This window comes from Colobus angolensis, unplaced genomic scaffold, assembly GCF_000951035.1.
Source record: "Colobus angolensis palliatus isolate OR3802 unplaced genomic scaffold, Cang.pa_1.0 Scaffold149, whole genome shotgun sequence".
Taxonomy (NCBI): domain Eukaryota; kingdom Metazoa; phylum Chordata; class Mammalia; order Primates; family Cercopithecidae; genus Colobus; species Colobus angolensis.
In genome coordinates, this window is record NW_012114588.1 from 3,315,629 (window position 1) to 3,327,142 (window position 11,514).

General features: G+C 53.1%; 1 protein-coding gene and 1 long non-coding RNA gene across 2 annotated transcripts in view; one reads left to right on the forward strand and one right to left on the reverse strand.

The window, feature by feature from the left end:
* Positions 1 to 11,514, forward strand: part of PLOD1 (procollagen-lysine, 2-oxoglutarate 5-dioxygenase 1) — a 55,952-nt gene that overhangs the window by 32,499 nt on the left and 11,939 nt on the right. The window contains exons 10-17 of the mRNA XM_011935836.1: positions 542 to 663; positions 3,515 to 3,619; positions 4,330 to 4,455; positions 4,809 to 4,950; positions 5,899 to 6,012; positions 6,670 to 6,735; positions 7,398 to 7,502; positions 11,213 to 11,359. Coding sequence (XP_011791226.1) covers positions 542 to 663; positions 3,515 to 3,619; positions 4,330 to 4,455; positions 4,809 to 4,950; positions 5,899 to 6,012; positions 6,670 to 6,735; positions 7,398 to 7,502; positions 11,213 to 11,359 — 927 coding nt within the window. The remainder of the gene's footprint in view (positions 1 to 541; positions 664 to 3,514; positions 3,620 to 4,329; positions 4,456 to 4,808; positions 4,951 to 5,898; positions 6,013 to 6,669; positions 6,736 to 7,397; positions 7,503 to 11,212; positions 11,360 to 11,514) is intronic.
* Positions 8,623 to 9,681, reverse strand: LOC105507375. Its single transcript, XR_001001085.1, has 2 exons — positions 9,639 to 9,681; positions 8,623 to 8,833 (listed from the first exon to the last, which is right to left on the reverse strand). It is a non-coding gene; the product is annotated as an uncharacterized LOC105507375 (long non-coding RNA).

Sequence of the window (11,514 nt, forward strand, 5' to 3'; positions counted from 1 at the left end):
AGCCTCCTGAGTAGCTGGGATTACAAGTGCCCGCCACCATGCCTGGCTAATTTTTGTATTTTTAGTAGAGACAGGGTTTCACTATCTTGGCCAGGCTAGTGAACTCCTGACCTTGTGATCCACCCATCTCAGCCTCCCAAAGTGCTGGGATTACAGGCATGAGCCACTGCACCCAACATGGACTGTTTTTTTCAAAGCGAAGTCCAGGATCACCTGACATATTTTGTAACAAAGTGGATTCCTGGGCCACACCCAGTAATCAGCAATGTCCCTGGATGTGGGATGCTAAGAGTGGTGGCGGGGCTCTATCCTGATGACAGAGGCCCTTAGAAGGCCTGGCCTGGTCAGAGGAGAATGGGCAAAGGATGGCCAGGGAAGGGCGTTCCTGGCACAGGGCTGGCATGGGCAAAGGAAAGCAGATGGCCGGGATGCCAGAGATGAAGGGGCGCAGCCTGGCAGTGACAGGAGGTGCTGCAGTCCCTGGGTGGAAGCTGTGTCCTCCTCCTCACCCCCCCAACCCCTTCCGCATCCTCACCCCCAGGAGCAGCACCACAAGGCTCAGGTGGAAGAGTTCCTGGCAGAGCATGGCAGCGAGTACCAGTCCGTGAAGCTAGTGGGCCCCGAGGTGCGGATGGCAAACGCGGACGCCAGGAACATGGGCGCGTGAGTTGTGGGCCACGGTACTCTCCACTGACAGTGGTGGGTGGGGGAGCTGTGGCTGTGGTAAGGGGCAGCAGGCTGAGTGACAGGAGTTCAGAAGGCTCTGTGTGCTCTAGCAAGTTCCTGCCCCTCTCTGGGCCTTGGAGTTTCCATCTGTCAAATGGGAAAATAGCCTCTGTCCTGCCAACCCTCGGGGCTCCTGAGCAGGGCTGAGCCATGTTATTTGGGTTCAGGAAGCAAATCAGAGAAAGAGGAAGGACCGGGGGCAGAAGTACACAAAGGCTGACAATTAGGGAGCCAACATCGAATGTTTTGCTTTATTATAAAAAAAAAAAAAAGGCTGGGTGCAGTGGCTCATGCCTGTAATCCCTGCACTTTGAGAGGCCAAAGCTGAAGGATTGCTTGAGGCCAGGAGTTCGAGAACAGCTTGGGCAACATAGCAAGACCCTATCTCTTCAAAAATAAAAAAAAAATAGCCAACTGTGGTGGCTTGGACCTGGGGTCCCAGCTACTCAAGAGGCTGAGGCGGGAGGACCTCTTGAGCCCAGTAAGTCGAGGTTGCAGTGAGCTATGGTTGCACCACTGTGCTCCAGCCTGGGAAACAGAGCGAGACCTTGTCTCATAAAGCAAAATGAAAACAAAGAAAGAAGCAATTTGTGTTGATTGTAGAAGAGTCAGACAGTCCAGATCAAAGGTTGGCAAACTTCCTGCTAAGGACCAGATCATAAATCTTTGCAAATTGTCTCTGCCGGCTCTGTTACAACCACTCAGCTCTGCCCTAGTAGCACAGAAGCAGCCACAAATAATACGTAAGTGAATGAGTGAGGCTGCATTCCAGCAAAATTTCATTTCTGGACACTGAAATTTGACTTTCATGTCTTTTTTTTTTTTTTTTTTTTGAGACTTGGTGCCACTCTTGTTATCCAGGCTGGAGTGCAGTGACAGGATCATAGCTTACTGTAGCTTCAAACGCCTGGGTTCAAGTGATCCTCCTACCTCAGCCCCCCAAGAAGCTGGGACTATAGGCATGTGCCATCACATCCAATTAATTTTTACATTTTTATTTATTTATTTATTTATAGACAGAGTCTCACTCTGTCACTTAGGCCGAAGTGCAGTGACATGATCTCCACTCACTGCAACCTCCCCATCCCGGGTTCAAGCGATTCTGCTGCCTCAGCCTCCCGAGTAGGTGGGATTAGAGGTGCACGCCACCACACCTGGCTAATTTTTGTATTTTTGGTAGAGACAGGGTTTCGCCATGCAGTCCAGGCCTGTCTCGAGCTCCTGACCTCAAGTGATCCACTCGCCTCGGCCTCCCTAAGTGCTGGGATTACAGGTGTGAGCCACTGTGCCTAGCTAATTTATTTTTGCTTTTTGTAGAGACAGGATCTTGCTATGTTGCCCAGGCTGGTCTCAAACTCCTGGCTTGAAGTTATCGTCCTGCCTCAGCCTCCCAGAGTGCTGGGATTACAGGCATGAGCCACTGCACCTGGTGATGACCTTCACATAATTTTTACATCTTCTTCTTTTAATTTTTTTTCTTGAAACCACTTAAAAACATGAAGCCAGCCAAGTGCAGTGGGTGACGCCTGTATTCCCAGCACTTTGGGAGGCCAAGGATTGCTTGAGCTGGGGAAGTTGAGGCTGCAGTGAGCTATGATTGTGCCACTGCATTCCAGCTTGGGTGACACAGTGAGACCCCATCTCTGAAAAAGGAAAAAAGGCCGGGCGCAGTGGCTTACTCCTATAATCCCAGCACTTTGGGAGGCCAAGGCGGGCAGATCACCTGAGGTCAGGAGTTTGAGACCAGCCTGGCCAACATGGTAAAACCCTGTCTCTACTAAAAATGCAAAAATTAGCTGGGCATGGTGGTGCACACCTCTAATCCCAGCTACTTGGGAGGCGGAGGCAGGAGAATCGCTTGAACCCCGGAGGTGGAGGTTGCTGTGAGCTGAGATTGCGCCATTGCATTCCAACCTGAGCAACAGAGTGAGACTCGTTCTCAAAAAAATAAAGAATAAATAAATAAAATAAAATAAAAATAAAAAAATAGGCCAGGCGCGGTGACTCAAGCCTGTAATCCCAGCACTTTGGGAGGCCGAGACGGGTGGATCACGAGGTCAGGAGATCGAGACCATCCTGGCTAACACGGTGAAACCCCATCTCTACTAAAAAAATACAAAAAATTAGCCGGGCGAGGTGGCAGGCACCTGTAGTCCCAGCTACTCGGGAGGCTGAGGCAGGAGAATGGTGTAAACCCGGGAGGTGGAACTTGCAGTGAGCTGAGATCCGGCCACTGCACTCCAGCCTGGACGATAGAGCGAGAATCTATCTCAGAAAAAAAAATTTTAAAAATGAATAAATAAATAAAAATTTAAAAATTTAAAAAATAAGAAAAGGTAAAACATAAAGCTGTTCTTAGCCCATGAGCTGTATAAAACCAGCAGGGCCAGAGTTTGACTCACAGACCCTCGTTTGCTGAGTCCTGTACCAGATAAACAAAAGTAACATAAATTTGTAAGGCTTTTGGTACAAGTTACCAAATTGCATTTCAGAAAGGCAGCCCCAGCTTACTCCCCACCCTGGGCCATGTAGGCACCTGTGGGCTGTGTTCTTCCCAGTACCAGGGTTTTCAGGGCACTTGCTACCAGTTGCCAAGCTCTGGGCCTTGGGTGAGAGCCCCGCAGTCCAGGGGTTTGGGACTCAGAGTCGGGAGGGACCTTTGAGGCTGCCGGTGTGACCTCTCTAAAGCCCCTTGGCTGGTATGTGGTGAAGTCAGACTCTGGTCACAGATGTGAGCAGCCACCAGTGCACCAGGATCAGGTGCACTGACCCTGCGTCCTCCTTGCAGAGACATGTGCCGGCAGGACCGCAGCTGCACCTACTACTTCAGCGTGGATGCTGACGTGGCCCTGACCGAGCCCAACAGCCTGCGGCTGCTGATCCAACAGAACAAGTGAGGCTGCTCCGTCTGCGCCCAGCACTGCTCAGGATTGGCCTGGTCCCTGGGTGGGAGCCCTCCTTGCCTTCCTCCTCCTCCTCCTCCTCTTTTTCCTCCTTCTGCTCCTCTTTCTCCTCCTCATCTTCCTCCTTGTCTTCCTCCTCCTCTTCCTTCTTTTTCCTCTTCCTCTTCCTCTTTTTCCTCCTCCTGCTCCTCTTTCTCCTCCTCGTCTTCCTCCTTGTCTTCCTCCTCCTCTTCTTCCTTTTTCCTCTTCTTCCTCCTCCTCTTCCTCTTCTTTTTCCTCATCTTCCTCCTTGTTTTCCTCCTCCTCTTCCTTCCCTCTTCTTCCTCCTCTTTCTCCTCCTCTTCCTCCTTTTCCCTCTTCCTCCTCCTCATCTTCCTCCTCCTCTTTCTCCTCCTCCTCCTCCTCGGCCTCACCTATTACTGGAGCTGTGGATCCCCAGCCTGATACCCCAGGTTGTGGTAGAGAAGGTGTCCTGCCCTGTCTGCTCCTGGCTGCCCCATGGAAGGGAGCAGGTACCAGATGAGCCAAACCCCCGACACCCCAGCCAAGGCATTGTCTGTCCCAGTGAGGTGCTTGGGGACCCCTGCGTGCAGGTTGAGGGGCACCCTCCTCCCCTTTGCCTCCTCCCCCCATCCCTGGTTCGTGCTGCCTCCCACTCCCAGTGGGCAGCGACCTCCCACTGAGGTGCTCCCTTCCTCAGGAACGTCATCGCCCCGCTGATGACCCGGCATGGGAGGCTGTGGTCGAACTTCTGGGGGGCTCTCAGTGCAGATGGCTACTATGCCCGTTCCGAGGACTATGTGGACATTGTGCAGGGGCGGCGCGTGTGAGTACCTGCAGGGTGGGGGTGGGTGAGGGACACCTTCATCTGGCTTCTGCCTGGGTTTGTGGGGCTCCCTCCCCAGTATTCCTGTCCTTGTTACCCTCAAATTCCTGTAGAACCTGAAGCAAGGAAGACTGCAGTTAGACACACGGAAGGACTTCCTGACAAATAGGCCCATGTGTCCAGGGTGGGGGAATCAAATCACCACAGTTGTGCCTTCCCAGCCTGTGCCTTCCTCTTCTCACAGCCCAGGCTCCCCAGACCCCAGGCTGTGACTCCCAACCACCAGCCTGTGACTCCCTCCATTTTCCCCACCACCAGCTTCTGACCCCACCCTCTTTCTCTCTCTCCCACAGTGGTGTCTGGAATGTGCCCTATATTTCAAACATCTACTTGATCAAAGGCAGTGCCCTGCGGGGTGAGCTGCAGTCCCCAGATCTCTTCCACCACAGCAAGCTGGACCCCGACATGGCCTTCTGTGCCAACGTCCGGCAGCAGGTCAGCCAGCAGTGGGCAGCACAGGACGCCCTGTGGATGGGGCAGGCGGGAAGGTGGGCCTCCAGCTCTGACCCTCATGGCGGGCCGCCTTGTCACCATAGGCCTGGGAGCTCCCGAGACTCTAGCAGGGCATCTTGGAAGCCACTAGCGCCTGGTGGAGGAATGGGGGCCGTCTGGCACAAGGGCTGGTCCTCAGGGGTCTGCAGGGACCTTTTAGCAGACCTGGTTTTTATACCATCTATTTTAGTTACTTTTTTTTTTTTTTGAGACAGAGTCTTGCTCTGTCTCCCAGGCTGGAGTGCAGTGGCGCGATCTCCACTCACCCGAGTTACTGGGACTACATGGTAGCCCGCCACCATGCCTGGCTAATTTTTTGTATTTTTAGTAGAGACGGGGTTTCGCCATGTTGGCCAGGATGGTGTTGATCTCCTGACCTCGTGATCCACCCGCCTCGGCCTCCCAAAGTGCTGGGATGACAGGCGTGAGCCACCACGCCCAGCTTATTTACATTTTTGACATAGCCCAAAGAAAACGAAACTTTCCACTTAAAAGTACTTCAAGTGATGTGCCCGAGAGACACCTCACCCTGTCTCTGTGCCCCGCTCCATATCTTTTTGTGACTTTTTTTTTTTTTTAAACATGCAGCAAGATGAAGTTTTCCCCTGTGACCAACATTTCAGGATCAGAACATACTCCTTTTCTTTTGCGCATTTTTTCTTTCATTCTGTGTTCAGTCCTCTGGGAAGACTTCCCTGATTGCATTCTCAGTGTCAGGCCTGGGCTGGGCCCTGGGGACACAGGGGTGACTGCACTTGGTCTGTGATCTTGTGAATTTCAGTCCGGTGGGCAGAGGGGGCTGCACTGTTGCCCGTCTGGGAGTGTGCAGGGGAGGCGTGGGGGCAGGGGAGGGGTGGGGGAGCGCCTCTTCACTGGGCTTGCCTTCCCCAGGATGTGTTCATGTTCCTGACCAACCGGCACACCCTTGGCCACCTGCTCTCCCTGGACAGCTACCGCACCACCCACCTGCACAACGACCTCTGGGAGGTGTTCAGCAACCCCGAGGTGAGGCTGGGGTGGGCACCTGGAGGTTGGGAGCAGAAGGGGCCCAGTGATCCTGCCGTCTGAGGGACTTCCCTCTCAGAGCCTTACAACAGCCAAGACCCCTGTGGGCCACCTGCCACCCTCCCTCCACCCCAGGAGGCTGTAGGGCAGAATTTGGGTAGGGAGAGGAGGGTGTCCAGAGAGCCAACACCATCTATTGGAGGAGGGACCAGGACTCAGAGGCCTGGGTTTGTGGCCTAGCTCTGCCATCAACTGGGACTTAGTTGAGCCTCTCAACTTTGGGGACCTCCGTTATCTTAGCTTCAGGATGGCTATACCGTCCCAGCCTGTCTTGCCTGTGAGGGTGTCGTGATGATCAGAAGGGCAGACAGTTGTGACTGTTTCTAGACGTTGGGAGCTCGCAGCTGTTGGGTGTAAGCACATGCCTGCACACAGACATGTACACACGGGCACACACATATACATACATGTGCAAACACCACCTCCTATGGGGATACCTGTGCACCCAGACAACACACACACACCCAGTGGGTGCAGGTGAACACCTGCCTCTGCCGGGCATGTACACCTTCACTCCTACTTTGAGGGGTCTGCTTGGAGCCTCCCATGCCGTTAAGCCAATGGTGAGGACCCCAGCCTGCTTCCCACTCCCCACAGGACTGGAAGGAGAAGTATATCCACCAGAACTACACCAAGGCCCTGGCGGGGAAGCTGGTGGAGACAGTAAGAGCCATGGACACCCTCTTGGACCAGCCTCGCCTGCTGCAGGGGGCAGGGCACAGAAGGGAAACCGCTTGCCCCGGGGAGTGGGGGACAGCAGGATGGGAGTGGGGGGCGGCGGTATGGGAGTGGGGGAGTGGCGGGATGGGAGTAGGGGGTTGGCGGGATGGGAGTGGGGGGCGGCAGGATGGGAGTGGGAGGCAGTGGGATGGCCCCTCCACCTGTTGGCACTTTCCTGCTGGAGGCTGTGGGGGTCTGCAGGGCCTCTCTCCCTGGCCTAGGCAGGAAGGAGGAAAACATCCCGGATGTGATGGCCACTGTGGCCCATCATGCCTGGACCAGTGCAGGGAGTGGCCACTTCTCTCCACTCGCTAATGTCTGCTTCCCCTGAGCCTGGGGCCTCTGCCCCCTCCCTCCCTCCCTCCATACTCATGTTTCTCTCCTGGCCTTGGGACTGGTGACTGTGACCTCGGCTGGGAAAGTCTGTCTCTGGGCTCTGCCTCCTTCTCCCTTTAGGGACCCACTCAGTCTCTCCAGGATTGACAAGCCCCTGCTGCCCGGGGACACTCGGAGGGCTCCCTGGCTTGGGTGTGGGGCCTTGAAGAGGGAGGAGGATTCCGTGGTGCCACTGTGGACCCCCTTGACTGAGTCTCTGCCCTCCCCAGCCCTGCCCGGATGTCTACTGGTTCCCCATCTTCACGGAGGCGGCCTGTGACGAACTGGTGGAGGAGATGGAACACTTTGGCCAGTGGTCTCTGGGCGACAACAAGGTGGGGACCCTGATGCCTGGGCTGGGGCCGCAGGGAGGCCGCCTCTCCATCAGTGCCACTCACTGTCCGGGGTCTTCTCCTGGCAAGCTGGCCTAGCCACCCTCTTTGGGACTCTTGACATTGGGGTGCTGGCATGGGTGTCTGCAGGCGGTTAGGAGTTGAGGGATTGAGAAACCCGAGATGGAGTTTGCTTCCCAAGCTGCTATTGCCACTGTGTGGGTTTGAGTTGCCTTGACCGTAAGCTACTAGGTTTTCAGTTCCTGGTTTGCTATTGGAATGGCTTAGCTTGGTTCCCTAGACTTCCCCCAGGAGGAACCGGGGAGGAAAGGGCCAAAGTGGGATGAGGGGCATTAGGAAGGGCTATCGGGTCCAAGTTCATCAGAGAACAGGAGCAGGTGGCCTGGTGAGAGCGGGAGGCCCTGTGTTCTGTCCGTGAGAATCCCAGTACCTGTTCCTGTTCTGGAAAGTTCAGGCACCATTTTTTTCTTTTTCTTTTTTTATATATATACTTTTTTAAATAATAGAGACGGGGTCTGGCTATGTCACCCAGGCTAGTTGTGAACCAGGCACAATTTCATTTTATTTACTTACTTACTTCTTAATTTAGACACCTTTCACTCTGTCGCCCAGACTGGAGTGCTGTGGTGCAATCTTGGCTCATGCAACCTCCACCTTCTGGGTTCAAGAGATTCTCATGCCTCAGCTTGCTGAGTAGCTCAGATTATAGACGTGTGCCACCATGCCCAGCTAATCTTGGTATTATTTATTTATTTAGTTGTGTGTGTTTGTGTGTGTAAATTTTTTTTTTTTTTTGAGACAATGCCTCACTCTGTCACCTAGGCTGAAGGGCAGTGGTATGATCTCAGCTCACTGCAACCTTCCTTTCCCAAGTTCAAGCACTTTTCTTGCCTCAGCCTCCCCAGTAGCTGGGACTACAGGCATGTGCCACCATCCCTGGCTAATTTTTGTATTTTTAGTAGAGACTGGGTTTCACCATGTTGGCCAGGCTGGTCTCGAACTCCTGGCCTCAAGTAATCTGCCTGCCTCAGCCTCCCAAAGTGCTGGGATTATAGGCATGAGCCACCATGTCTGGCCTAAGGTACCTTTTTTTTTTTTTTTAATGATCCCAGAACATTTATTTCCATAGGATTTTGATAAAAGAGCACAATCTTGAATAAAAATACACCACTGTACTTAAAGGCAACATTACTTAGTAAGCAAACTCTGCCCTCACCCCTTTCACAGAAGAGGAACTTCAGAAAGGAATTTTTCGTCTCCTGACAGTTTTACAACATTCGTATCTCCTATGTACTTCAAGCCCCAAGCCACCTCTTATTTTCTTTTTTCTTTTTTTTTTTGAGATGGAGTCTCACTCTGTCATCCAGGCTGGAGTGCAGTGGTACCATCTTGGCTCACTGCAACCTCCGCCTCCCAGGTTCAAGCGATTCTTTTGCCTCAGCCTCCCAAGTAGCTGGGATTACAGGCACCTGCCACCATGCCCAGCTAATTTTTGTATTTTTAGTACAGACGGGTTTCACCATGTTGGTCAGGCTGGTCTTGAACTCCTGACCTCATGTTGTGATCCACCCGCCTCAGCCTCCCAAAGAGGTGGGATTACAGGTGTGAGCCATCGCACCCGACTCCCCACTTCCCATTTTCTAAGTTCTTTTTTTTTTTTTTCTTGTGAGATGGAGCCTCACTCTGTCACCCAGGCTGGAGTGCAGTGGTGTAATCTCAGCTTCCTGCATCCACTGCCTCCTGAGTTCTGAGTTCAGGCGATTCTCCTGCTTCAGCTTCCCAAGTAGCTGGGATTACGGTGCTGGCCACCATGCATAATTTTTTTTTTTTTTTTTTTTGAGACGGAGTTTTGCTTGTTATCCAGGTGGGGTGCGATGGCACAATCTCAGCTCACTGCAACCTCCACCTCCTGGGTTCAAGTGATTCTCCTGCCTCAGCCTCCTGAGTAGCTGGGTTTACAGGTATCCACCACTACGCCCGGCTAATTTTTGTATTTTTAGCAGAGACAGGGGTTTCACCATGTTGGTGAGGCTTGTCGCAAACTCCTGACCTCAGGTGCTCCACCCACTTCGACCTCCCAAAGTGCTGGGATTACAGGCGTGAGCCACCATGCCTGGCCTCATTTTCTAAGTTGTTTAACAGAAATGTGTGTTCCCAAGTTTAAGGCACCATTTTTAAAGGCATATGAGACCCTGGACCTGTGTGCCAACCTCTGACGTGGCAACTGGACTAACCTGAAGTTCTGGTTACCTTCCTAATCCACATGCTTTGGTTGCTGAGCTCATCTCCAGAAGCCAGGAACTGGACTAGCCCATGCATTCTGGGGGCTGGCTGATGCTTGTCCTCCAGTGACAGGGCCAGACGTCGGACTCCAGCTGACTCTGGCCCTGGAACAAGTTTTCAGTGCTCTGTAACAAATGACCGTGGCTCAGAATAACACCCATTGTTATCTCCTGGTTTCTGTGGGTCAGAAATCTGGGCCCAGTTTAGCTGGGTCATTGAGGTGTCACCTGGGGTTGGAGTCTCATCTGAGGCCCAGGGTTCCATTCCAACTCACTTGGTTGTTGCAGAATTCATTCCCCTGCAGCTGTAGAACTTAACTTGCTTCTTCAAGGCCAGCAAGAGACAGAGTCTCTCTTCAAGATCCTCCTTTAGCCAGGTGCAGTGGTTCATGCCTATAATCCCAACACTTTGGGAGACTGAGGCGGGAGGATCGCTTGAGCCCAGGGGTTCAAGACCAGCCTGGGCAACATAGTGAGACCTCATCTCTACAAAGAATAAAATTAGTGGCCGGGCACGTGGCTCATGCCTATAAATCCCAGCACTTTGGGAGGCATAGGCGGGTAGATCACCTGAGGTCAGGAGTTCGAGACCAGCCTGGCCAACATGATGAAACCCCATCTCTACTAAAAAAAAAAAAAAATTAGCGGGGCATGGTGGTGCACGCCTGTAATCCCAGCTACTCAGAAGGTATGAGAATCGCTTGAACCTAGGAGGCGGAGCTTGCAGTGAGCCAAGATTGCACCACTGTGCTCCAGCCTGGATGACAGAGCCAGACTCTGTCTCAAAAAAAAAAAAAAAAAAATTAGCGGGGCATGGTGGTGCACGCCCGTAATCCCAGCTACTTGGGAGGCTGAGGCAGGAGAATCACTTGAACTCAGACGGTGGAGGTTGCAGTGAGCTGAGATGGCGCCATTGCACTCCAGCCTGGGCAATAGAGTGAGACTCTGTCACACACACACAAAAATAAAAATAATAAAAATAAAATTAGTTGGGCATGGTGGTGTGTGCCTGTAGTACCAGCTACACGGGAGGGTGAGGTGGGAGGATCACTTAGGCTTGGAAGGCTGAGGCTGCAGTGAGCTGAAGTTGCGCTATTGCACTCTGACCTGTGCGACAGAGGGATACCCTGTCTCAAAAAAAAAAGGTCTTCCTGCATCTGCAGGAAGGCCCCCTCGACCTACTTTTGTTTAATTAACTCAAATCAATCTCCCGTTTGATTAACTCAGTCAACTGATTAGGGGCCTTAATTGTATCTGCAAAGCCCATTCCGTTTTCTCATATAATATAACATGGTCCCGTCACATTCCTGGGTATAGGGGAGGGGAGTAGACAGAGCCTGGGCACCAGGGTGTGGGAGCCTGGGGGCCGTCCTAGAATTCTGCCTGAACACTCGCCTCGATCACCTCCAGGACAACCGCATCCAGGGTGGCTACGAGAACGTGCCGACTATTGACATCCACATGAACCAGATCGGCTTTGAGCGGGAGTGGCACAAATTCCTGCTGGAGTACATTGCGCCCATGACGGAGAAGCTCTACCCCGGCTACTACACCAGGGTGGGCAAGCCTGGGGCACAGCCAGGATGCGGGGACGGTTGGGTGGGGTGTCAGTGGAGTGGCTGGGACTGGTGGGGGTAGAGTGGGAGGTGGAGAAGCTGGAAGGGGCTGAGGTGGAGTGGGGGTATGGGGAGCGTGGGAGGGGCAAGGGTGGG